This window comes from Linepithema humile, chromosome 7 (assembly GCF_040581485.1).
Source record: "Linepithema humile isolate Giens D197 chromosome 7, Lhum_UNIL_v1.0, whole genome shotgun sequence".
NCBI classification, from domain to species: domain Eukaryota; kingdom Metazoa; phylum Arthropoda; class Insecta; order Hymenoptera; family Formicidae; genus Linepithema; species Linepithema humile.
In genome coordinates, this window is record NC_090134.1 from 15,924,329 (window position 1) to 15,948,447 (window position 24,119).

At 41.1% G+C, this 24,119-nt stretch overlaps 2 protein-coding genes and 1 long non-coding RNA gene across 7 annotated transcripts in view; 2 read left to right on the forward strand and 1 right to left on the reverse strand.

The window, feature by feature from the left end:
* The window catches only part of LOC105678034 (uncharacterized), a 179,899-nt gene that overhangs the window by 148,996 nt on the left and 6,784 nt on the right, over positions 1–24,119 (forward strand). The gene's annotated exons all lie outside the window — the stretch shown is intronic.
* Positions 1–24,119, reverse strand: part of LOC105678008 (neurotrimin-like) — a 300,284-nt gene that overhangs the window by 122,425 nt on the left and 153,740 nt on the right. The window lies entirely within an intron of this gene.
* On the forward strand, positions 14,313–17,688 carry LOC105678002 (uncharacterized). Its single transcript, XM_012376945.2, has one exon. It carries the CDS (start codon positions 14,853–14,855, stop codon positions 16,062–16,064), a length of 1,212 nt encoding a protein of 403 aa, XP_012232368.1. The 5' UTR covers positions 14,313–14,852; the 3' UTR covers positions 16,065–17,688.

Consider the following 24,119-nt stretch of genomic DNA (forward strand, 5'->3'; position numbering starts at 1 on the left):
TCGCCCTTTTCCCTTCTCATAAACAGTTAATAAGAAAATCGCTTTGCGCCGTTGCCTTTGCCGCAAAGACATTTTCGTTACGCAATGCCGTTACGATGGCGCGCGGAATTCGCAGCAGCATTTTGCGCTATGGACAAAGGAAAATGGCGTATCGTGTAATGCACTTCTTCTGACGACGACTGGCTCGCTTTATTCGATTAAACTTCCCTAAATGCATCGCAATACCGACGATGAATGAACTGTTTAAGCAATATAGAAGCCATTTTCCTCGTTACGAGGGAAACATTAGCAAAGTTTAAGAGAAGTTATCTATTAACATCAAACACGATTATCACAGCGTAAAATTTTGTGTCGCCGCAAATATGATGAATATTCTTATTTCCACCGTTCTCTGCCGTTTATTTAATCGGATGTTATCAAATGAATTTAAAAAAGGAATAAAGGTGTGTAAACTGGATCGATAAATGGCGTAAATATTTGTACTTATCCCGGATAAACTTATCTCGGAGTTAAGTGTTTTGAACTGCGAGCGGTAAACTTCTCGGAGCAAAAGGGAAGTATCATCATCGCGGACACCTCGGGGAGTTGCGAGAATTGTTTATCGGTTCAACAACTTCCCTGTCGAATCGACGACGACGACGACGACGAAGAAATCATCTTCCCGAAACAATGTCCCGTCTAATTCGCGCGAGTGACACACGCGATCGATCTCTTCGACCGCAGAGCGCGCTCACGCAGAAGTGCGCACGCGGAAACGCAGTGATCGCGATGAATCGCGCAGCGCGAATATCCTATATTCCGCACAGACGAGGTCGGATTTACGGAGATTAAAAACGTAATTTGCAATTACCTTGCTCAGCCATGCGCGCGCAGGATGAAGCCGGTCGCTTTCCATCGTTGCTCTAAATTTGGCAAACTCGTCCGCTGTTCACGGGATTTAAACGAACCGAGTCGTTCGGAAAGTGGCTAACGCTGCGAATTATTACGCTTTTCTGGGGGAGGAGTGGGAGGGGGGGGGGAGGGGGGTAGGTTGCAGTTTATTCGTCTCGGCCAGGGCACGATCGAGAGCGCAGATATAATTGGCTGTGTCGCTGCTTCGGTCCCGGTAGGCCAACCGGCTGCCGTCGACCGGGCCGGCTCGTTTCCTCGCCGGGCCTCGCTATCATACGCTAGTTACGTCCTATTGCCGAGAACTCGGCGAGTATATAATCGAATTTCGCCGCTCTTGATTAGGCCGTGATTACACGAAGAGCCGCGCGCTCGCGGCTGATGCGGCAAATATTGAATCCCGAGCGCGGGCGCAGCCGACGCGCATAATCCGGCCTCCGGTTTTCTCTTAACAGCGACACTTATAGACGGCCCCCGGAACGTCGCTGGTTTATCCCTCGAGTGGCCGGGGAAACTTTATCCCGCGACTTCCGTATCGCGAATTCTCCACGGCGTTATACGCGCCGCGTTAATCCGTTTTTCCCCGAGTCCACGGCTTCTTCGCGCTTCTCTCGCAATCAGCCCCGTCGTTAGACAATATTCACCCGTCACCGTCGCTCGGCCGTTGAATGAAGACGCAAAACGAGTGGCAAGAGCGGAACTTTGCAGTTTCCGCGCGATAATCAATTATACGCGTCGGGGCCGGTTAACGGCCGGGGAGTGTCAGTTTTGCGCGAGAGAAGAGCACTCGGCAGTTTAATCGTGATGTTTTTCTTTACCAATATTCGGCGGAAACGGTCGTAATGTAATGATAAACCGGACTTTCGAAGGATTTATCTTTCGAAGGCTGACGTTGATATAAAATTTTTTGATGACTCGTGAAATCTCACTTCCCGACGCTCTCATATGTACTGTAGTCGCTCCAATACTGGCAAACGTGGCTTCCAATCGCTTCCTCGGAGCTGATCCAAAAATTGCGACGATGATGAAGTCCCAGTTACCGCGCTATGTACGATACGTTACGTTTTATGTACATACATGAAGCGAGTATACGCGGGGCTCTCTTCCGCCGCGGCGTAAGGATAACGGATAAAACTTTGCTCGCAGCGGGTCCCGACAAGTTTCTTTATTAAATTTAGCAAAAGGCTGCGAGAGCAGTTGCGACGGGTCTGCTTTATTTGGCGACAAGAAATTCGAGCTCTCACGAAACGCCGCTAGAATCGCCCAAGTTTCATACGAACGAACGGGTTACAAGAGCCGACCGTGCTCGTACAATGGGCTCAGGGTAATTTAATTATGAGACGACGCCATTGACCGAGGCTTCGCAATCCGTTCTATTTCCTCAATTTCCTTCCCTCTCGCCCGTTTACGGCGAATAGCCGCGACCGACGTACATATTCTGCTTTGAGCATGATTTCGAAAAGATATAAATTCAATTCCGAGAGATCTTGACGCTTCGTGTCATTTTAATGAGCGTGCGACCTAATTCCCTCGCCTATCTGAATTTCATTTCTTAATTACTACTCGAATATTTGTATCTTCCATACATATTTCCCGCAGCGAAAATGGATTATATTTGTGTGAGGAATTAACAGCGCGGAAAGTAGGTGAAACAAATAATCTTATTCGGCCACTTTATCAACGATAAATGCTGATTTGGTAGCGAAAAGAAACGGGGGGGGAGGGGGGGGGGAGAAGGAGCAGGAATGGATAGCGTCAGCGGAAAAGTATAATAGTCCAGCGTTGCGCGTTTGGAATCGCGCTATCGTTTGCTCTCGCTTTTGTTCCTTGGTCTGCTTGGAGAACTGGAGACTCGTGTCGCGTCGTCGGCAGAAACGAGAATTTATCGCGCCGACCTACGGCGCGCGCCATGCGGAAAGAGCGTAAATCCGCGCGCGAGCAGGGAAAGCTTCCTTCTCGCGCGCGGACGGGCGGCGCCGAACAGCAATAGGAGTTTAATCGCGATACTCTTGTAGCGCGTTTATCTCACTCGACGGTCCATTAAATCCTGCGGTTCCGGATAATATCAGGTTATAGTTGATGAACCGCGGAATGCGCGCATCAGCGATTCCCCGGTGGATTTCGAATTACGTGCCGGGGCGGGCGGGATCGAGACGCGCGCGCGGCTTCGACCCAGTTCTATCGGGCGATCGCGCGCGCTCCTTCGCTTCCGAACGAAGGCGGAGCGGACGGGCGAGCGTGCCGCTGATGATTTTGTGTTTCGCGAAAGATGTATGTATGCCGACGAGCCCCGAGCGCGGTGGGTCGCGTCCTTGCCGGCAGAGCCTCTCCTAAATTCCGAGATTTTACGGCGCGCGAGCCGAAGCCGCCTCGTAAAATATCCCGCGACGACGGAAGGTCGGGCGGGATAAAAAGACACGGGGCCGGATAGGGCGAGAGGCGCGACACCGAGGAGCGGGATGTCGGCGGCCGTAAAGGCTTCCCGAGCGAGGCAAGGAGAAATAGAAAAGCACAGAGTTATCTTTCAATCTACTCTGAAACCCTTGCCCGGGCGAGGTCGGGGAGAGAGCGCAGCGCTGTCTCTCTCCTGTTTTAAAATTCAGATTCACAACTTTTGCTTAAACGCCTCGCAGATAGACTGCCGGCCACCCCCCCCCCCTCCCGCCCCGCCTCGTTCCTTCGAGAGCACGCAGTCTTCTATAATACCTCGAGTCTCGTGGAACTTTATACACAAGGTTGCTCCGGACGGCTCGCGATGGCGAGATCAATTATTACCGCGATTATAAATCTTGCAACGTACTTCTATATTACTAGTTCATCGCTGACGTCAGGCGGACCGCTGGATAGACGATATTCTCAATTATTACCACGGGTTAAAAATCGCCGAATCACACTTCTATTATTAGCTTCTTCGCTCGGGTGAAAAAGTTCTCCATCGCGCGGACGGTATTATGAAATTACGCTAATTCGGAGTAATAAATTAATTAAGGAATTTATCGTGACAGTATTAATTACTGTGGAAATATTAAACTAATACGGAAGTAATTTCGAATGCGACTTTCGAGCGAGAAACTTCGCTCGATGAGGATATAGACGGCTCGGTGAGCTTAGACCTACCCTAAATTTTCCCCCTCCCTCCGAGTAAATTGGCCCCGGCATTAGTAGTCCCCGCCGCAATGCAATTCCAACGGCTGCGCCCGGTCGCGGGTTACGTTACAAGGGGCGCGCCGGCGAAGTTTACCCATTATTGGCGAGTCTGAGATTACGAGCCGCGTTAAGGACGCGGCGGCGTCGTCGTCGATTGATCGCAAGAAATCGCACGTAGCACGTCCGACACGCGCGCGCCGCGCGCGACATCGCGCACTAACGATTCGCCGCGGGCGTGGAATAATTGCCGGAGGTATAAGATTCGCCCGCGATAGCGGGATGTAAAAGCTCGAAAGCGCCAATGTATTACGGCGCGCCAGCTTGCTCTACCTACGTAAACGATTTTATATTGTTCGCGGTAAGACGCGTCTTAATGGAAAATAAATGTCGCCGGGAATGGTCGTTACTTTAAATCAAACGTTGCGGGAATTGCAGGGGGGAAAATAGGATGACGTAATAAATAACGTGTAATGAGACGCTGCGTTGCACCCATCGTCACATATATCTCCGGTAGCGGAATATCTTTATTATATTAGAATCGATTATGCCGGAATAAACGTGGAGCTGCATTATTTTCAGTAATCAAATAATTAATATAATAAAAATATATTTTGTATTTTATCCAACACGAGACGTATTAATCCGAATACATTGCACCAGGAAGAAAAGAGAGAGAAAATTGTCAGCAGAAAAAGACGCACAAAACAAATATTAATTAATTTATCAGAAAAGTTCATGTTCAATTTATTATATTAAATTTAATATGTGAAAAACCGCTCGCGAACTTTTTTTAGATGTAATATGAATTTATTTTTGCGAAGTCTAAAAATTCTGAAAATTAATTGTTAATGTTTCCAAATATTCAACGGATATCGAAGAAACTTCTAAATAACTGAAGTGACAATTCTCGGAAAATTTTGTCATCTGTCTGAACATTTTGTCTTAACAATTGGATCATTGGAAGGATAGAGTTTGAAGCGACTTAAATTTTGTATTTTATCGACTGATTCATTTCTATAATAATTTGTCATGTTATATTATTACACATTATTAAACCAATTTCTGCTGGTATTCGATATGGAAACTGAGCATGGAAGAAACGCGGACATTTTATTTACACCAGAACATTACTTGTCACTGGAACTTATATCACCTTAAAAAGATTCTTCTTAGAATATCTCAAGAAATCTCATCGTGTCTTGTTTTTTTCTCGAACAAAATAGAATAATCGATAGATGGTAAGTGTAGGATGGTCAGTCGTGTCCGTGTCGAAGCGTGTTGCGAGAGAATAAACTCGAAAAAGTTCATCATCATTCGGCGCGCCTCAGAGCTTTCGCGCGCGGCGGACAAGGATTTTCGAGAGATGCAGCGGGAATATAAAATGTAAAACTTCTAGCTGGAATTCCTAGTGTGTAGCGGCAGCTACGCCAGTTGGAGCGCGCACCCGTTCGGGACGGGCTTCGCCGATAAATAAGCTTGACCGTGGGGTGTCATATTTCTTTGTCGCGCCGTTGCGCCAACGCGCTATCTCGCGGAGCACGGCGCGGATATTATTTACGATCCGCCCGGGGGAGATTTATTATGGAATTGATTTCCCGCACGGCCGATCGGATTAATTTTCACTTTCGAGATGCGCGAGCGCCGCCGATTGGCTGCCGTTTGTTTCGCGCGGAGAATCACGAGACGAGAGACGCGAAATTCGCCGGCCCTGTCTTTTTTGCGCGACGAGCGCCGGGACGAAATTTCACCGTGAGCGCAACAAAGAACGCCTTTTGATGTAGGAGAATCGCAACGAGTGTTGCAACGCGATCCGCCGCCGCGGCGTGGACACCGTCGATTTATCGCGCGTCACTTGGATGCAGTTGCCTTGCCCGGAATTCCCGGTAAGAGCGTGCGCGAAGCACGTCTCGGTAATTTATATGATGCACAATGGACTGGGAAAAATGTCAACGTGAGAGATAATAATAGTCGCGTTAAGTAGACGAGATGATACATCAAGTGGGCGATGGATTAAAACCCAAATTCTTTCATCTATTTAAGTATTTCATTACTTTATCGCCTAATCTATTATCACTCTTGTAATTATCTTACGCGCAACGAGATAATTACGGTGTAAAACAACGTCGCGAATGACAATTACGATCGTTATTAAACGAGCGAGATAACGAGTGTGTCAAATAAGCAATGATTAATTGAAACTTACTCAATTACCGTATTCAAATATTTAATTAACTGCTGCATTATGACTTGTAATTATTTGCCTTGACTGGCGTCTGCTCGACTCCGCGCGATCATAATTTTTGCCGCTGTTGAACGCGAGGATGATGATGACGCCGGCGACAGACCGTGTCCAAATAAAACAAAGACCACCTGTGAACGCGTCATTAAATCTCCATTCAATAGCCTGACTCTCCAGAAGGTGGGTTAACGCAAGAAAGCGCGTATTTTTACGGGCTCATTAGTCTAACGAGCGTGTTTAGCCGCACACGCCGCATTAAGACGCAAGAAGCTCTCGTTATCGTCTGTCGCCGTCGCGGAGTCGCGCCGGTAAGAACATCGCCAAGAAGCTCGACATGGCGTCAAATATTCGCGGCGCGCGCGCGCGACGCCGGGCGCCTTCGAAAAGGTATCTTCCAAGTTGCAGCCGTCCTCGGCTTCCCGTCTACAAAAGCGCACCGCAGTTATCTCGCTCACGGCCGGATCGTAGACGTTAACGTCGGCGGCGCGGTGGTGCAGCTTCGGGACAGTTATCTGCTTCGTGGATGGATCGCGACGGCCCCCAGCGCGGGGCGATAATCTTCGACAAAGAAAGCGGATAACGACGCTTAGATATACACCAGCGACTCGACGCTTATCCCGCAAACGCTTCATCGTTTCTCGCGTAAATACCAGCGGCCTCGTTCATCTTGTCACTGCGTTGAGTCGTTGTGTCGTCACGTCGAGAGTGGGAGAGCGTCTTAGGAGAGAAAGAGACGGACTGTGGAAGGAAGGAACGAGCGGGGGGGAGCGCGAGTGAGGTACGAGCCAGTCCGTTGAATGAAATTTGCAATGGAAATTTAATCTGACTCGATTCGTCCCGCGTAGCCGGCAGTCCTCTCCTTAACGCCAGTCATTGTTATGTTTTGCGGAATTTTCGACAGGGAATTGTGCGCCCCGGGAAAAGAACGTGGCAATATCACGTCGCGAGGAGCGGCATTTCTCTCTCCCCTCGCGCTCTCTCATTCTTCCCTTAACCGACTCCGCGTAATTATGTATTCCGCCGAGAGACGACGGACTTCTCTGAATATCTCGCGGCCGGGAAATATCGCGGAATGAATCATCGTCGTTTACGAAGTGCGAAAGGGAACGAAGGTGACACGAAGGTTTTATTATCGCGCTAACGACCCCTTTATGGTTAAACAAACAACTCCGTTTACAAACAGATAAGATAACTCCGCTCCTAGAATTTTTTATCTTTCGCGTAAGTGTTTACATTTGCGAAATTAAAATGACAATGTGATCATTCGAACAGTTCTTGCGCATTCCAAACGACTGTGATAATACGACGATCTGATAATTGATTAAGACTGATAAAAAACGGTGACACAGCGTTATTTCGTCGTTGGTTGGTTTATAGCAACGCAAGAAAACAAGGCAATTATTGCGCAGTGAAAGAGATGCGAAAAACAATTGTATTTTATTTCTGTATAAACTTAAAAATTTTAATTAATCGCCAATATAGCAATGGATGTCACAGCGCGGCTTAACAAAGTCAGAAATAAAAAGAAAGCTATATAAGTAGCATTGAATTTCGGAAATTTTCCACAGATAGGATTTCTACCCACGCACGAAATCCTCGACGAAAGTGGATAACGCCGCCGGATAGCGCCGGTATCAAAATTTAAAAAGCGTTGGATAACGCCGAAAGTTTTCACCAGCCCAAAGTTCTTTCTCGTTAAAACTGTCGCGCAATACGCTATTTAGATAGTGCCGTGGCTCGAGTTGCCTCTCCTCGGCCGCTTACCGAGCAAGCCACTTAAATGCAACGTCACCAGTGATTATGCAAAATCCCTTTACCTGGGAAAAGTCGCGGGAGACGTTTTTCCGTCATCCGAGCCCGAAACTCAGCCTAACTCAGGACCGGAGGGAATGTACCGGAGCTGGACCCTCGTGCTTTTGCAGTGAGAAACGGGAGCGCGAGTGTTTTCGGGGCATGGAACTTTAATGCGCTTTTATCACGCGGCGAAATAAATTCCCGCTCGAAAATGCATTATTGAGAGAAAATTTCAATATGCCTCATCGCGTAAATTCAGAAGCCGCACATCCCCGTTGCGTGATCGCGCTTGTATTTTGGCTTCGTCTACGTATACGTATTTAGACTCCCAACGCTAAATATAACTGTTCCATCACTGTCGATAATTTGCATTATTAATTATTAACAAAGAGTATTCAACAAATACAAATGCCGAATATTGTAGAAATTTCCTCGGTTTTTGTAATTGAATTCGGAATTGACATTTGTATAATGAGCCTTAGATAATCCAATTTCTACTAAAGCGGTTATTTAAAACCGTCAATCGCGATTATACGGAATTCCTCTCTCGGGAGAAACAACATGGAATATTCCCTTCCAAGTAGAAAACGCAAATGCTATTTCCGCCCGATAGCGGCACCCTCGATATTCTCGGAACGTACTTTTTACTTGACCGGAAAAACGTCAACTTCTTCCGATGCAAAACTCTATTCGTTTCACTCGTACACAAACAAATATATTTTCTTCTTTTTCAATGAATGCTTGTAAAAAACAATTCAATTGCGCTACATTGCCCAAATATGTCATTTCCTAATAATCGGCTTTGGATAATTGATTTCGACTAAAACTTGCCGAGAACCAATTATGTAAAATTATTCTCTCTGCCGGTTAAAAAAAAAAAATTCGCGAAAATTTTCTCAAAAAGCAGAAAACTGGAAAGATTATTATCATTTAACTGTAAAATCCATATATGACGATCTAGACATCTCATATTACATCCAAATTATAACGAAGCAGTCTAATCTCGAAGCAAAATCTAATTTCTTTAATACAATCATAGATTTTAACAAAAATTCAATATATTCTATCCAAGATAATTAATCACTAACGAATGAAAACTATTAACAAATACGCAGCGCTCAACTTAAAACTTTTACGCATACAGGCCGGTTTTATGTTGGGCTTAAACAAAAAAATTGAACATTTTGTATGTTCAAAAGGAGTTTTGCGGTACAAAAATGGACGTTGAATTCAGACATCTCAAACAGTTCAAATGTAAGCAATACTTAATTTGTAATGTTTAAAAATTCAAGGAATTTGGATAACAAAGAAAATTGAAATATTGAAAATAATATGCATTGGAAGCAACTTTTTGTTCTTGCCTAGGAAATTTACATAGATATCGATATCGATATTAATACGTTATCAATACTGACGTTTCTCATACTGCATATTTGATAAAATTTGCAAAATGTTGAAAACTTTCTGAACCTGAAGTTAGTTCGAACAGTTCAAACATACTTCGAAAAAATCAAACACAGCTCGGAAGGTCCGAACTATTTAACGACCTCGAAATCTGAACTGTCCTGAACTGCTCGACCACTTGAAATTTCCGAGCACTAATTTTAAGATAAAGATAGAGAGAGAGTGTGGAAATAATTAATCTACTGTTTCAAATTCGTTATTAATAAAACAAAATGTATTGACAATAAAGTCTGAAAGATTTGATGCTTGTATTTAAATTGTAATTAAATGTAATTAAATTGAACAAATTTTAATTAAATTTTAAATTGAAATTACATTTTACATTATAAAAAATAACATGACGTAAAAAGGCTTGAGATAACGATCTTTGCATAAGAGTATATATTTTTAGGTGAACATAAACTGGGGCTCATGTGATTCCCCCCTTTATTGATCTTTTATTGGCATGACTCAATGCTATACGGCATCCATTATTTACGTGTATTATAAAAATAAAATACTATTTAAGAATTTTCGTACTTGCAGTTTGCATTTTAAAATGTTTTTCTACAAAACGGTTATTGTCTATTTTATTGCATATTTTAAATTGCGCAATCAGATAAAAATATAGTCCTCAAACACATCGGATCAATCGATTCCATATACAAGTGGTAATATTATTTATAAATAATTGGTAAAATAATATTTCTTCTATCAATAACATTTACTCTTTTATTATAATAGAATAAAAATACTGAGAAAAATATGAAGATATATTACAACAGATATAAAGAAGAAAAATAATACATTTAAAATTTTTAGAAACAAATTTTTAATTTTGAATGGTAAACAAATATATAATAAACCTGTTTTCTTGTTTTGATTTTTAAAACGAATATTTTGTGGCGTAGTTGCTTTGGACTTGCTTGCTGATTTCATCAATCAGGAATGTAGTCGTTGATATAATACTTAACACTTTTTTTTAATTCCTTATATAATCATTAGTTTTTTTACGCCCAAAACGCTACGATACACGGTGCTCCTAAAGTAAGTAATATAATTATATATTTAAATAAAATTTAAATAGTTTTATAAAAAATGTTCCTGCTCTTCAATGATAATAATAATGTGTGAATTAAGTGAAAAATCAATGGATGCACAATAAGTCTTAAAATAAAATTAAAACCTGCAAACGATTAAATTAATTGTAGCATAATGTAAATATATATATTTTCTATAATATTTTCATAATTTTAGAGCATTGTTTTGCATTTTATTTTATCTTGTGAAACAGATGATTACTTTAGTATTCTGTACAAGCGAAACTCACAAAACTATCGTCACTTACGTAATTCGTTTCTGTCCACGACGCCAACAGATGAGTCATGTTAGATGAAGGTCATTAAACATTTTAGCCATAATATCGTTCGAGCTACAATAGTGGCAACTTAATGAGTTACGGACGTACGTTAAACGGACACGACGAGTCAACAAGGCAATCGACATTCCGAGCAATTAAAATGTCCGACGCGGAAAATCTTCAACAATGGATTAAAGAGACGATGTCAAAAGTTATTGAAAATCTCGGACCAAACCTCGACGAAGTTCAATATGATCTAGACACATCTGTCGGCTATCGTGAGTCTCAGTTGTATTACGTGAGTTTGCAATTTAAAAATAAAACGAAGAACCGGAGTGAAGAACTTTCTATAATATTGAAGAGACCCGTGCAGTTAGAGATCGCGAGAAAGATGACTAACAGTGGCGCTCAATTCAACGAGATATTATTCTACCGGATGTACGTTCGGCCGGATGAGAACTTCACGAGATGCTTTTATGCTGACGAACAGCCGCCTGCCAATTCGGTGATCGCCTTGGAAAACACCACCAAACGAGGATGCCATCCTTGCCCGTACGCGTACGATCCTCCTTTGGAATACACATTGGCGGCGATGCGTGAGTTAGGTCGAAGGTAAAGGTTATGTCATGAACTGCAGCGAGAAAAGTTCTTTGATGTCGCGGCACGCACACAAGAAGTCAGATACAGTGCAACGAGCCCTTGAAGGATGTTTCTCAATAAAATCGCGACACGACCGTTGGAATATCTTCGTGGCTGCGATGCGGCCTTTTGTGACAAGATGTACAAAGTGTACTCTCGTACGTGTATGACAGAATGACGAGAAAAGCGATTGAGCCGCAGGAACCTCTGTCCACGCTGTGTCACGGCGACTTTGCGCTAAGCAACATACTGTTCAAAGCGGAAAACAATGGACGATACCGAGCGATATTGATCGACTTTGCGCATTTAAAATGCGGAAAATCTGTTATGGATCTTGCCACGTATCTCTGCGTCTTTTGCTCGAACGAAGTGAGGAGAGAGAAATTTTCCGAAGTTATGCTAGCCTATCACGATGCACTTAAAAATTATCTGCTCGGTGCTGGGATTCAAGACATCGAGAAGTACTCGTATGACGCTTTAGTTGATGATTATAGAAGAGATAGCCTTTTCGGTTATGTTATCGCGGTCTTATTCTTTCCGATATTATTCGGTGAGTTCAATTTCGATACGCAATTTCTGGAAAATGTATTCACCCAAGAGACTGCGGAAGAGTACAAGCAGACTGGCGGTGATGAAACGACCAAGAAACTGGCCGACTTATTATTGGAATTGAGAGATTTCGGTTGTTTAAAACAATTTTTACAACAACGTAATATTATTCAATAATTGATGTAACGCATAAAGTACAAGTCTCCACATAAGTCGAAAAAGATTTTTAAATGACGTGCCAGGAATAAACAAATAAATAAAGAACTATTTCTTTTTATACAAATGATAAATACATATTGTTAAAAATGTTTTCTTATCTTATTTTTCAAGTTTTCTACTCAACAATAGTCATGTATCCATCCAGTTTTCTTGTTTATTTATCGTTGTGACTTATTTACAGTAAACTTATATTGTATACACAGTACCGCAATGCATGATTTTCTTTTAAATCTGTATACTATAGATCTACAGGGTGTTTCGTAATATCCGCGCCAACGCTCGGGTAGAGTGCGGTAAACTGAGTAGAAAAGTCCTTTACCGTTTTGCAATTTACGCAATAATAATTCAGATATTAATTAAAAAGGATTGGCGAATAATCGCGCGTTGCACGTGGCTAGATCGTATGCTGTAGACGTGACAGCAATGAGGCTCGCACGGCAACAAAAAATAACAACGTGTATTACACCTGCTCTCGCCATGCCTGGTTATTTTTCGTTGCGCGCGATCTTCGTTCGCTGTCACGCCTAGAGCCCGTGTACAGCCCGTGGTCCAGCCGTGCGCAACGCGTGATTATTCGTCAATCCTTTTTAATTAATATCTCAATTATTATTGTAAAAATTGCAAAACGATAAAGGACTTTTCTATTCAGTTTACCGCACTCCACCCACACACGAGCGTTCGCACAAACATTATGAAACACTTTGTATACGTACTGTACTGTGTTTTGCAATTTATGCTTTCAAATGCTTCTGCGGTTTAAAATCGATTTTGTTATACGTGTGAATGCTTTTCTATTAATTTACGAATAATTTATGCCATTTTTATTTTAATTCTCAATTGGATTTTCAATCTCATGTGATAAATTTGTAAAACTTTTGGAAAACAAAAATATATTTTTAGCAATCTGATATAGATATGGATGACGCACTCGACAAATCGACGATTTTATTATCTGTGTTATAATTGTTGACACAATTTCGCACTCTTAAATGTCGATAATTTTTTCCGACCTCAGGCAATTTTATATCGGTTGCGGTTATTGATCCTTCCAGATGCAACTACAGAGTCAATAACAAGGATTGCTTCCTCGCATAATTGCATATCGTGTTGACATATATTTTCCGTAGTACATTGATGTGCCACTCTTTGTGCTCCTTATTAATGAAAGTCGAGAACTCATTGAGATTCTCGGATTCAGTGAATGGAGTTTGATGCTATGTAGATTCACTAATGCTTTTATGGTACTTCGTGATATATTTCGCACTTGTAATCGTAATTTATATACTTTTTTTAAACTAATAAATTTAAAAAAATCCTTTAAAAATTATTGAATTATTGAAAATATTTATTAGGCGCCATACGCGTCAAGTTTCCACGCTTTTTGTTAATTTCGTCTTAAGCCAAGGAAACAATCTCGTTGTAAGACTGTCTTTTTTTCGACTAAGTTTCTCGCACTTTCCTTACCAACTCGTTACTCTTCGTACAATTCGGTATTTCACCCACTTTCTTCATTCCAGCTTTCTTCGAATGGTCGCATTTCATCGTATTGTTCGCGAAACCGTCTTTCGTGACTCTGCTTTTTTGCACCTATGTGAATGTTAGAGACCAAAGAGAGACTACGGAGATGAACCGTTTAATCCTCCAAAGTGAAGCGCATAAAAGATATTTGTCTCTGTTGAAGTTCTCTCTCAGACGTTTTTATTCCGGAAATAGTGAAGTCGTTAAATGTGATATATCTGCTATCTCTATTAAGAAGTCAAAAAAATTCTGTTGCAATTACATAATGATCATTCATTTTTTGCTATAAGATTAGATATTATATTATCAAGAGATACGGCGATATCCGAGATGAACCAAGGTGAACCAAAGTGAATTTTTATCGACTAATTGAGGAACCTTGAATTATATTTGACAATGAGTAACGCCTGAGGCGTTTATAAATATCGCTAGCAATTTAAAAAATTAAGTAACAAAATATGTATTTTTATTTTTATATCTTCCATTTGTGTAATTACGTTCTATTTCTTACTGTTTTATAAAACTTTTCATCTCTTTTTACCTTATCTCTTTTAAAATTAAGCTATTTTCTTAAAATAAGACATTACTTGACAATTTATTCGGAACGATAATTGGTGATTTTATAAATTGAGTTATTGTTAATATGATTTCGAACGTTTTACTGTCACACAGCAACTTTCTCTTGCGCACAGTATTTTGCATTAGCCAGTTGCGGTTATTGATCTTTTCAAATGCGGTTATGAGTCAATAACACTGTTTCGTCGCGTAATTGCATATCGTGTTGACATACGTGATTGAGCTGGTTCTGCAGTATTGCGGCGTATTAATATATCATCCCCACTCTTTACGTCTTCATGACGATGCACATTGACGCTTCTCACAGCAGAAGATGAAATCATTTGCAGTCACGCTCTGCGCAAAGTTCACTACGCATAGTCAGTAACGCAGTCAGTATCGTTCAAGTGATAATCGCGATAACAAGCTCACTTATCTCACGCTTCGCGTTCACGGTGACAGTCAAAAAATTATATTACAAGTCGCACGTTATAAGTCAAAATGTCTGAAAAGGAGTTTCAGAAATGGGCCAAAGTGAATAAAACGGCCAAAACGGTGATATCAAAAGTTATCGAAAATCTCGGACCGAATATCGACGACGTGCGATACGAGATAACCAGTTCGACCGACATTTACATCTCCACTCTGTACTATATGTCTGTGAAGTTTAAAAACAAGAAAGGCCAGGACGAGGAACTTTCTATGATACTGAAGAGACCTACGCAGATGGAGGCTATAAAGCAGTTAGCTCGCGTCGACCCACAGTTTCATAACGAGATCCTGTTTTACCGAATGTATGCTCAACCGGACGAAAACTTTGCGAAATGCTTCTACGCAGACGAACGACCGCCTATTGACTCGGTAATCGCTCTGGAGAACGTCAGCAAACGAAAGTACCATTCCTGCCCGTGCAAGTGCGATCCTCCTTTGGAGTACACATTAGCGGCGGTGCGCGAAATAGGACGGTTTCACGGCAAAGGTTACGCCATGAAGCAACAGCAGCGGGAAAAGTTCTTCGATATTGTGGAACAAATTCAAGAAGCCAGGTATGACAGAGAGTACGACAGTTATAAATTCTTAGTCGATACAACCGCGACGCGAGCAGTGGATTATCTTCGTGATCGCGGCCACGACGCGATTTTCTGCGACAAGATGGAGAGTTTACTTTCGAACGCGTTCGATGAAGTAATGATGAAAACGGTGGAGCCGCTGGAACCCTTGTCCACGCTGTGTCACGGCGACTTTACGCTGGCCAACGTTCTCTTCAAGAAGGAAGATGACGGAGAATACCGAGCGATGCTGATCGATTTCGCTCTTCTGAGATACGGGACGCCTGTCATCGATCTTTCTACTTATCTCTGCGTCTCTTGTCCGACTGAAGTGAGGAAGGATAAGTTTTTCGAAATCATGCGAGCCTATCACGGCGCGCTCGAGCAGTATTTATTAGAGGCTGGCGTTCGGGACATCGAGAAATATTCGTACGATGCTTTGCTGGACGATTATAAAAGAGGTGCTCTTTTCGGCTTTCTTATCATAACTTTTTACTTGCCGACGTTACTAGGACACATCAAGTTTGAGGAAACAGCAAAAGATGTTGATCACACAGAAATCGCGAAATACTTTAAAGTGGCCGGCGGCGACGAAATATCCGAGATATTAGGTAATCTGTTACTGCATCTGAAGGATCTTGGATGCTTGCAACATGTCCTATAAACCGCGTAATACTACTTAGATCAGTGCTCGGAATTACTTCAGCTTTGCAGCCGATTCTCGCGGCACACGCCTCCTTTGCTCTCCTTACCGCGCGCGCCGCAGCCGCTCGAGCCAGCGCCGCCGAGCGTTAGGAGCGGTGCTGTCCGATTAATGTTGGGTTCTTCTTCCTTGATCATTAAAAATTAAAAAAATTAATTAAAAATATTTTTTTCATTTTTAAATTTATTATGTGGAAATATTTCAATAGATTTTCACGTCACCCATGAAGTACTATTGCTATTGAGGAAAAAAATATTTTAAATACATTTTTTTAACATTAATCGGATAGCGCCGCTCCTAACGCTCGGCGGCGCTCCAAGCGGCTGCGTCGTGTGCGATAAGGAGAGGAAAGAAGGAGGCGTGTGCCGCGAGAATCGGCTGAAAAGCTGAAGTAATTCCGAGCACTGACTTAGATAATATATGGATTTATATTAATTATAGTCATTATTATATAAATTATAAATTGAAAGATTATTTACATGCGAGAAATGCATATTGTAATTAGAGAAATATGTTATAACAACCAGATGGATTTATTAATATTATTTGAGATTGCGCCGTTTCCAACAGCATCACTTTTAACATCACGAATTTCATTTAAATCGATAAATCGACTTTTCCAATTAATTATGAGTGAACGTATGATATTTTTCCTTATTATTGAATGTTGTAAAAAGTATTATCTCAGAAAAGAATGATATTTTCTTATATAATTTCTATTTATTCATAAGAAATGTGTACGCATTTCTTTATACAAATTTTACACGTTAGTATTTATATTTGTGCACTCATGCATAATTTTTACTGGGTAAGATTGTATAAGTTGAACCGGTCGCAAAAATTGTGAGGCATATTTGGTGGATTTTGCGGAGAGACTATGTGTAAATATCGCGGAAATGAAATAACGTGGATAAGGAATGAGTTAAAAGCAGAGCTCGCTTGTATGCGTGACACTCAAAACAGGCGGTAGTATTACGGCGGTGCACATTGGTGAAATTATTCTTTCGTCCGTGCAAGTCCGGATCTGCCTTTCAAATAAAGAAGCGCTCGCGCGCGTTCAGAATAACTTTATCATTTCCATATATTTTTCCAAGCTACAGACGGGGTATTTTATCTAATGGCACGCTTTATCATGGAGTTCACTCATACATAGTGTCCGAGGTCCGTGCAGTTGACTGACCTCTTATATTTGTATAAAGAGTATTAAATTCGCGAGCCAGAGGAACAAAGCATCACAAACTACAATAATATTGATTCTTTTATAATTATATTGCGTGTATTCGCACGAAAAATATTATATTTTGCAGAAATAAAATACAATAGCCATATAAAAAAATTTGTGCACAATCTTGTATTCATTACATTATTTCCACAATAAATGCAATCGTAATATTCTTTACAATTCTTTATAAAGAAAAATTGCAATTGTGATTATAGATGCGAAATGCAATTAATCATGTATGTTTTGCACATTTTGCGCGCGATAGTTAAATCCTAATAATACTCCAACAAATTAAAGATGTATTACAAAAAACTAATGTAATCAACGAAAATAATAAAAGCTGCAAAAATATATTACTACAAATGTGATATAAAAATTTTCTAAAAACTTTTTTCTTGAAATTAACCCGTCAGTTTATATATATTCTCATTTTATTAGAAGTTGTTTCGAAACTGACTGTTTTATCTCCCGAATAGTTTTAATCAGTTTTAACTTTAATAAATAAATTATAGTTACATTTTTAATTTGATATTTAGGTCTCCAAAATTTCAAGCATTACGACAATAAGACTCACTTGTAAATGATTTACTATAGAAATGTGATGACAGAATCTTATCACGTTCTCATGTTGTATCGCAAATCTATTTTCTCGCGGAACTTTAATCTACATTTAGTAATTGGATAAATTTATATATAGATATATTTATGTATAGATTTATGTTTCAACGCTGTGAAGAAATAACGTCAAAGAAAATAGTTTTCGTAGAATGCATGATTATGTATTCTATTTTGCGTAACGCTTCATTCGCTTCATTTCAATAATTTCTCATGACAACAGTGTTACATAACAAGTGCAAATTACAACGTGTCGTATTTGATGAGTCCATAATGTTTACTCTGTCTATTTTAAAAGTGCTTAGTCCTTGTTATTTTCTTCATATAAGCATCGCGTAAAAAAAGTGAATGAGAAATGAGAAACTTTACATTGATATTAATGTGTAAATAATGGCAAAAAATGTATATTTCAATAAAAGTATGCATATTAAAAAGTAAAAAAAAAAAAATATATATATATAAATTAAAATAAATGTAATAAAAGGATTCTACTTTTTTATATTGCAATTATCTTTAGATCTTTGATAAAATTTAATTTTACAATTGAATTAAACATTAATCAAAACAAACAAATTAAAAATGCAATCAGTCGAATAAATCAATAATACATATATTATACGTATATACATTAATTCTGGAAGCTCGGAAACAATTAATGTCGAAACCAAATCGAAGGTAAATATTGACGGAAAACATTGGCTATCTCTCGGCCATGCGACACGCGTTAAACATTCTAATAGAAAACATTTCATCGATCACTTTAACCGAACAACACCGTTACAATAGTTCGAGAACCTACCAATCGCCAATGTTAGCGCTCTCTTGTCGTCTTTCGCATAGTTGTCGAAGCGTTGCCTGGGATAAGTTTGATCGTTAAGGCCAAAGAATGCGACATCGTATACATTGCCTAGCGCGAAACTTTTCGAGGGCCGCCCGGAGCGAGTTTAACAATCGTCGGCGTCGAACTCGCCGAGTAGTTGCGATATCGGAGAAAACAAGCAGGGTATGTACATCGCGACGGAGGGACATAAAGAGGAAAAGAAGGAGAAAGAGAGAGAGAGGGTTGGGGGAAGTGGAGGGGGGAGAAAGTGGAGAACAAGCGAGGCGGAAAAACACAGACGCAAACAGCGAAGGGGGTTAGAGAAAATCGGGGTAAGGGGTGACAGGTGCAAGCTGAAACAAGAACGAAGTACGAAACGTGCTGGAACACTTTAATCGGACTGCAGCTACGAGTTCGAGTGCAGCACCGTGTCTCCTAGTTTCTCGATAGTCTTCTTTCGATGTAGCTCGAGGACGAGCCGCCGTAACGATTCCGAAGGAAAGTGATTCTTGTAAACAGTCGTTTGTCACTTTCCTTTCTTTTCGAAATGAATTAAAATTGGCTCTATCATTTTCATCGATCGGCTAATATGAATAATAAATCACGTTAGCGAGAGATATCGTAAATAATAATATTATTGTATTGAGAAAATATTTTTTCGTGTTCCACATAATTTTTTACCAATATATTTTGTTATCGAAATCATTCTTCGTTTTTTTTTTTTTTTGCTCGGTGAAAAATAAAAGCGCGAAACGTGTTTTCGAGCGAAATCCGAAGATTAAACTGACAGTTAATGATAAATTAAAAGGTAATTAGTGTCAGTAATTAAATCTGTTCACAACTGAATTTAAACGCCTGGTACTAATTAGTTAGATTGCTATATAAAAGAAAACAAAATTGTTGACTTTGTACAGTTATGCATCTGACAGATTAATTACTACACGCTCTTTCTCCTTCCTTCCTTCTTTATCTCTTCGATTAAATACATCTGTCAACGGTATGAATCTCATTCGGTGTCAATAATTTGTTCGTCATCATTGTATCGGCGGTGATTTCAAAGATGATTTACCATCCACGCGTCTTTCGGACTGGTTAGACGACGGACAGACAGACAGATAAATGGGAACATTTATTTTAGGCTTCGATAAATTATTCGAAATACGTATCAACATCAATATTCCCGACAAATACACTTGCAGGAGAACGACAGAACGTACTCGATTCGTTCTGATAATCAAGCGAGTAGTCGAGCAGGATGAATAAATCCATCCCGCCGCCCGAAAGGAGCATCTCGCGGGAATACCGTGGGTGGTTTATCGTCGGTTCGCATTTGTCTCGCGAAAGAGGTGCCTCTCGCTACCCAGCGATCTAACCGTTGCTGCTATCGTCGAACTATTTCAATCATTCGGAACATTTCACTATGATTTCCATGATCAGTGATCAATATCGTCGTTCCAGGAATCGCTCTTCTTTCGCACTCTGCACCACGATCGATTCTACGAGCACGCGTTTAAAAATACGCGAGAAAATGTTAATATTTTTTTTCAAAGCAAAGCGGATCGTTTCGCATAGATAAATAATTTTCCCTCCAAACATAAAAATGACAATTGATATTCTGTATGTGCCGCATTTGTCGCGGATGTTATCGTTCTCGCTTCCGGTCGTATACGCGCGTGTCCGATATTCCAATCCTCTAATGTATGATCGGCAAGATACACGTGGTGGAAGCAAGGGACAGAGAGAGAGAGAGAGAGAGAGAAAAGGGGAGGAAAAAGGTAAGGAAGCGAGAGAAGGCAGACAAGTGCGGATAAGATCTAAGTGGAGGACCGAGCGACGCCGGGAGGATATGGGAACCGTGAGGGCGAGAAGTATGCAAATGCGAGAGTACATTTATCTCGGCACCACGCCCATGTATTTCCTGGGAGCTTCCGGACGCATTGTCGGGGGCGAATCGAATACCCACACACCCCCGCGACACCCCGCCGTCCGTTCTGTCCGCGAATCCGCACACATACACACACACACACACACACACACACACACACACAGCCAGCCGCATACGCCGCTTCCACGCACACGCACGAGCGGTGGACCTCTGTGTGTGCGTATGTGCCACCGGTCCGATACTCCGGAGATTTACGAGCAAACTAGCCCGGTCCCCAGGGCTAATAGACCGGCAAGTTATGGGCCAATTCAATTTAATTTCGAAAATAAACAACCACCATTGGCGACGTCGGTCAATTTATTCCGAGGTCTCGCGAGCCGGCCGCGATGCGGCCGTGCTCATACGCCGCGCCGGGGCGGGCCTTCTGTATAGCCGAAAAGTTTCTCGGTCACCCACTTCATTATATAGCTAAGCTCTCGGCGAGAGAATCCTTATAAGCCGGCAAAGTTTCCGTCTAGATTCCGCCGTGATAATCAATGGACTTTTCGTTTAATTGAAGCGAGGGCTGGAATAACCAGGTATCGCGCAGTTGGCGTCCCGATATATTATCATTAATATTCATAAAGCAGATGATACGTAAGATACGAGAAGCGAGAGATAAAGCCGTTTAAATTAAAAATCCAAAATGCAAAATTATGTGCAAAATATGCTCGAGTTTATACCGCATAAAGGCAGAAAAAGCAGTATTTCGCTGAAACGCGCAACAATAATATAATTTCACGCGAGTCGAGCGTAATCCTCAAGCTATTTTTCGTAAAAAGATAATTACCTTACTCTAGCAAGTTTAATTTTTAAAACTCGCACAATGGCAAAATCTCTTCATATGATATTCGCAACAAGATTGATGAGGAATATAATTATTTGCGAAAAATCCGCGTGTAGTGTAATTTTATATGAAATATAGAAATTAAGTGTAGCTTACGCGGGATTGTCGTGTTGTTGGAGTGATAATTATATCCCCGTAATAATTATGAATGCACAGTTAACTCAAAGATGATTGGACGCGAATGAAAGAAAGATAATAGATTCAACAGATTCTTGTTGTCAAGAAGCGGCCAAGTTTAATGAATTATCGTACTTAGCTTCTCTCGCAACGACAAGAAATCAATGCACGTTAAATTATAGAGTGGTAATAAAGCCGCAAGGTAGTAAAGCCCGCACGGCTCATTAAATTCTCTCGATTTTCCCCGAGCCGATTTATCGATGCACGCGCGGCTTCGCATTCTATATTCTTGCCTAAAGTACCGACTAAGAGTGCGCATCCCACGCCGTCAATAATAAAGTTGTACGCCGTACTCTATTGTAACGAACCGGCGCTTGATAGTCATTAAGTAATCTAGCATAATTAAGGCTGAGCCGTAATACAGTTGGAGCTGTTAATAAACTCGAATGTTCCTTTGTTTTCTATCAAGACAGTTATTTATCAATTTTTTCACATATTTCATCTATTATTTTTTACTTTCTGCAATATATTTTTGTGCTTGGTGCAATTAATTATGTATAAAAAAAATATATACAATAATAATATAAATATATACGTAACGATTTACGAGTACTTTGTTTATCTTTCATTGGTAATAGTATTCGCTCATAAAGAATATCACAGCGGGAGATTGATGCGACAGTTCAGAAACGGCCTGCATACGCGCGCTTAAGCGCTCCAAATACGAACCACCGCTGCTACTTCGGTAACCAAATGATTTAGCCGGTCAAATGATGAATGCACCGCCGCAGCCGCTAAATTACAATGCAAATTGTGCGGGCTCTGAGCGGCATTTTCACGCGAGTTACACCGCCGTGCAACTTTCTCGCGAGTCAAATTGGAAAACTGCAACGTGAATTATACGTTAATTGCGCGTGACTCGCGATAAAGCATTACATTTGCATGCTGACATCGTCCGCGAAATTGCGAGCTTCTCGTGATGGCACGTGCAACGGCCGAAGAACGCTGGCTCCTATTGTCGGCAGAATCGTGCTTTATCGAACCCGCAACGCGGAATAACTCATTAATATCGGTCCGCATATTTTACAAAGAGGAAAGATAAAGGACGCTCGTTAGGTTTGTTTGATTAATGGCAATTTTCTCATTATCAGTCCGGAGTGTCCGTTCGATCGAAATGCCTCGAGTGGATTACGCTTCGTACATAAGCTCAGTTTCTTTCTTTTGTCACTTTGGGGCGAACAGCGGCGCCGGTCCATTATTGGATGCCGATATTCATCGTGCCTGACCTGTCGATAGATTCACGAGCGTCTGCTATCTTGGCCCAACACGTACCATATTCTCCCGTAATCGCGCTGTTACAGCGGCCGTGTTGATCGTCACACGTGTAATTGGGTCTCTAAGACTGTGTATCGAGATACAGTTCCGTCCGATTTCGCATCCGTCAGCATCGTAAATACGCCGTTTCCATGCAAATACAGCATTGACGATGTGATGTGCGATTGTCGGCGAAAATACATCAAATAATAATACATCATTGTTTCACGCTGCCTACAAAGAACATTTTGCAACATTTCCCGCCGCAATAGATTTTCCAATATTTAATACGATTGAATTCTGCCACAATTAATACATAACCTTAATCCCTAAACAATAAATACGAAAGAATTAAGGTATTGTATAACTGAAAAAATCACAAATGTAAAGTTTGAATTTCTGAAATTATAATTGACTTGCAATACAATGCATACTTGTGATACTCCAGCGGGATGCAGCCAGATATAGGTAAAAAAAAAAAAAAATAAATAAAAATCGAGAATATCGAGGGATAACAAGATCCAAGAGAAAAAGTATGGTAAGAGGAAATGCAAGGATCCGCGCTCGGATATCGAACCATATCTTTCGTTTTCTTTGGACGACAAAGGATGGTCAAGATGCGATTTCTTCCGCGGAATGGAATCGAAAAACGAAGACGAACTCGAGGCATCCATGCAGGGACACGGTGAAAGTTCGTGCGCCGCTAGAGAGGGTCAGCGAGAAACGTAAAATGCGATTGATCGACTTTTCTATGAACCGTTAGTTCGGTAACTTAATCCCAGATGCAAATAAAAGCGCTGTTCGTGGCGCCATTGGTTATCGATTGCGGTTTGTCAGAGCTGGTTATGTGATGAATCCACGACTTTCTCTGTTCCGCAGAAAGAGATTACCAACATTCGCTACGGGATTTATATTACACGGAACCATAATGTTCTAAGCGAACAACTTTCTGACACAGGGCTTTAGATACTTCCTGCAACGCTGAGGACACTCATTTCTTGTAGAAAATGTACATAATTTATTTCTTATGTACAGTTCTTTTGTAATATTCGGTTTTATTTCGAAGATGATGCAAAATCACTTTCAGTAATCCATGATCAATGATCATTTTACATCTGGCGAAAAATGTAATAGATCGAGAAATTGAAAGAAAGGGA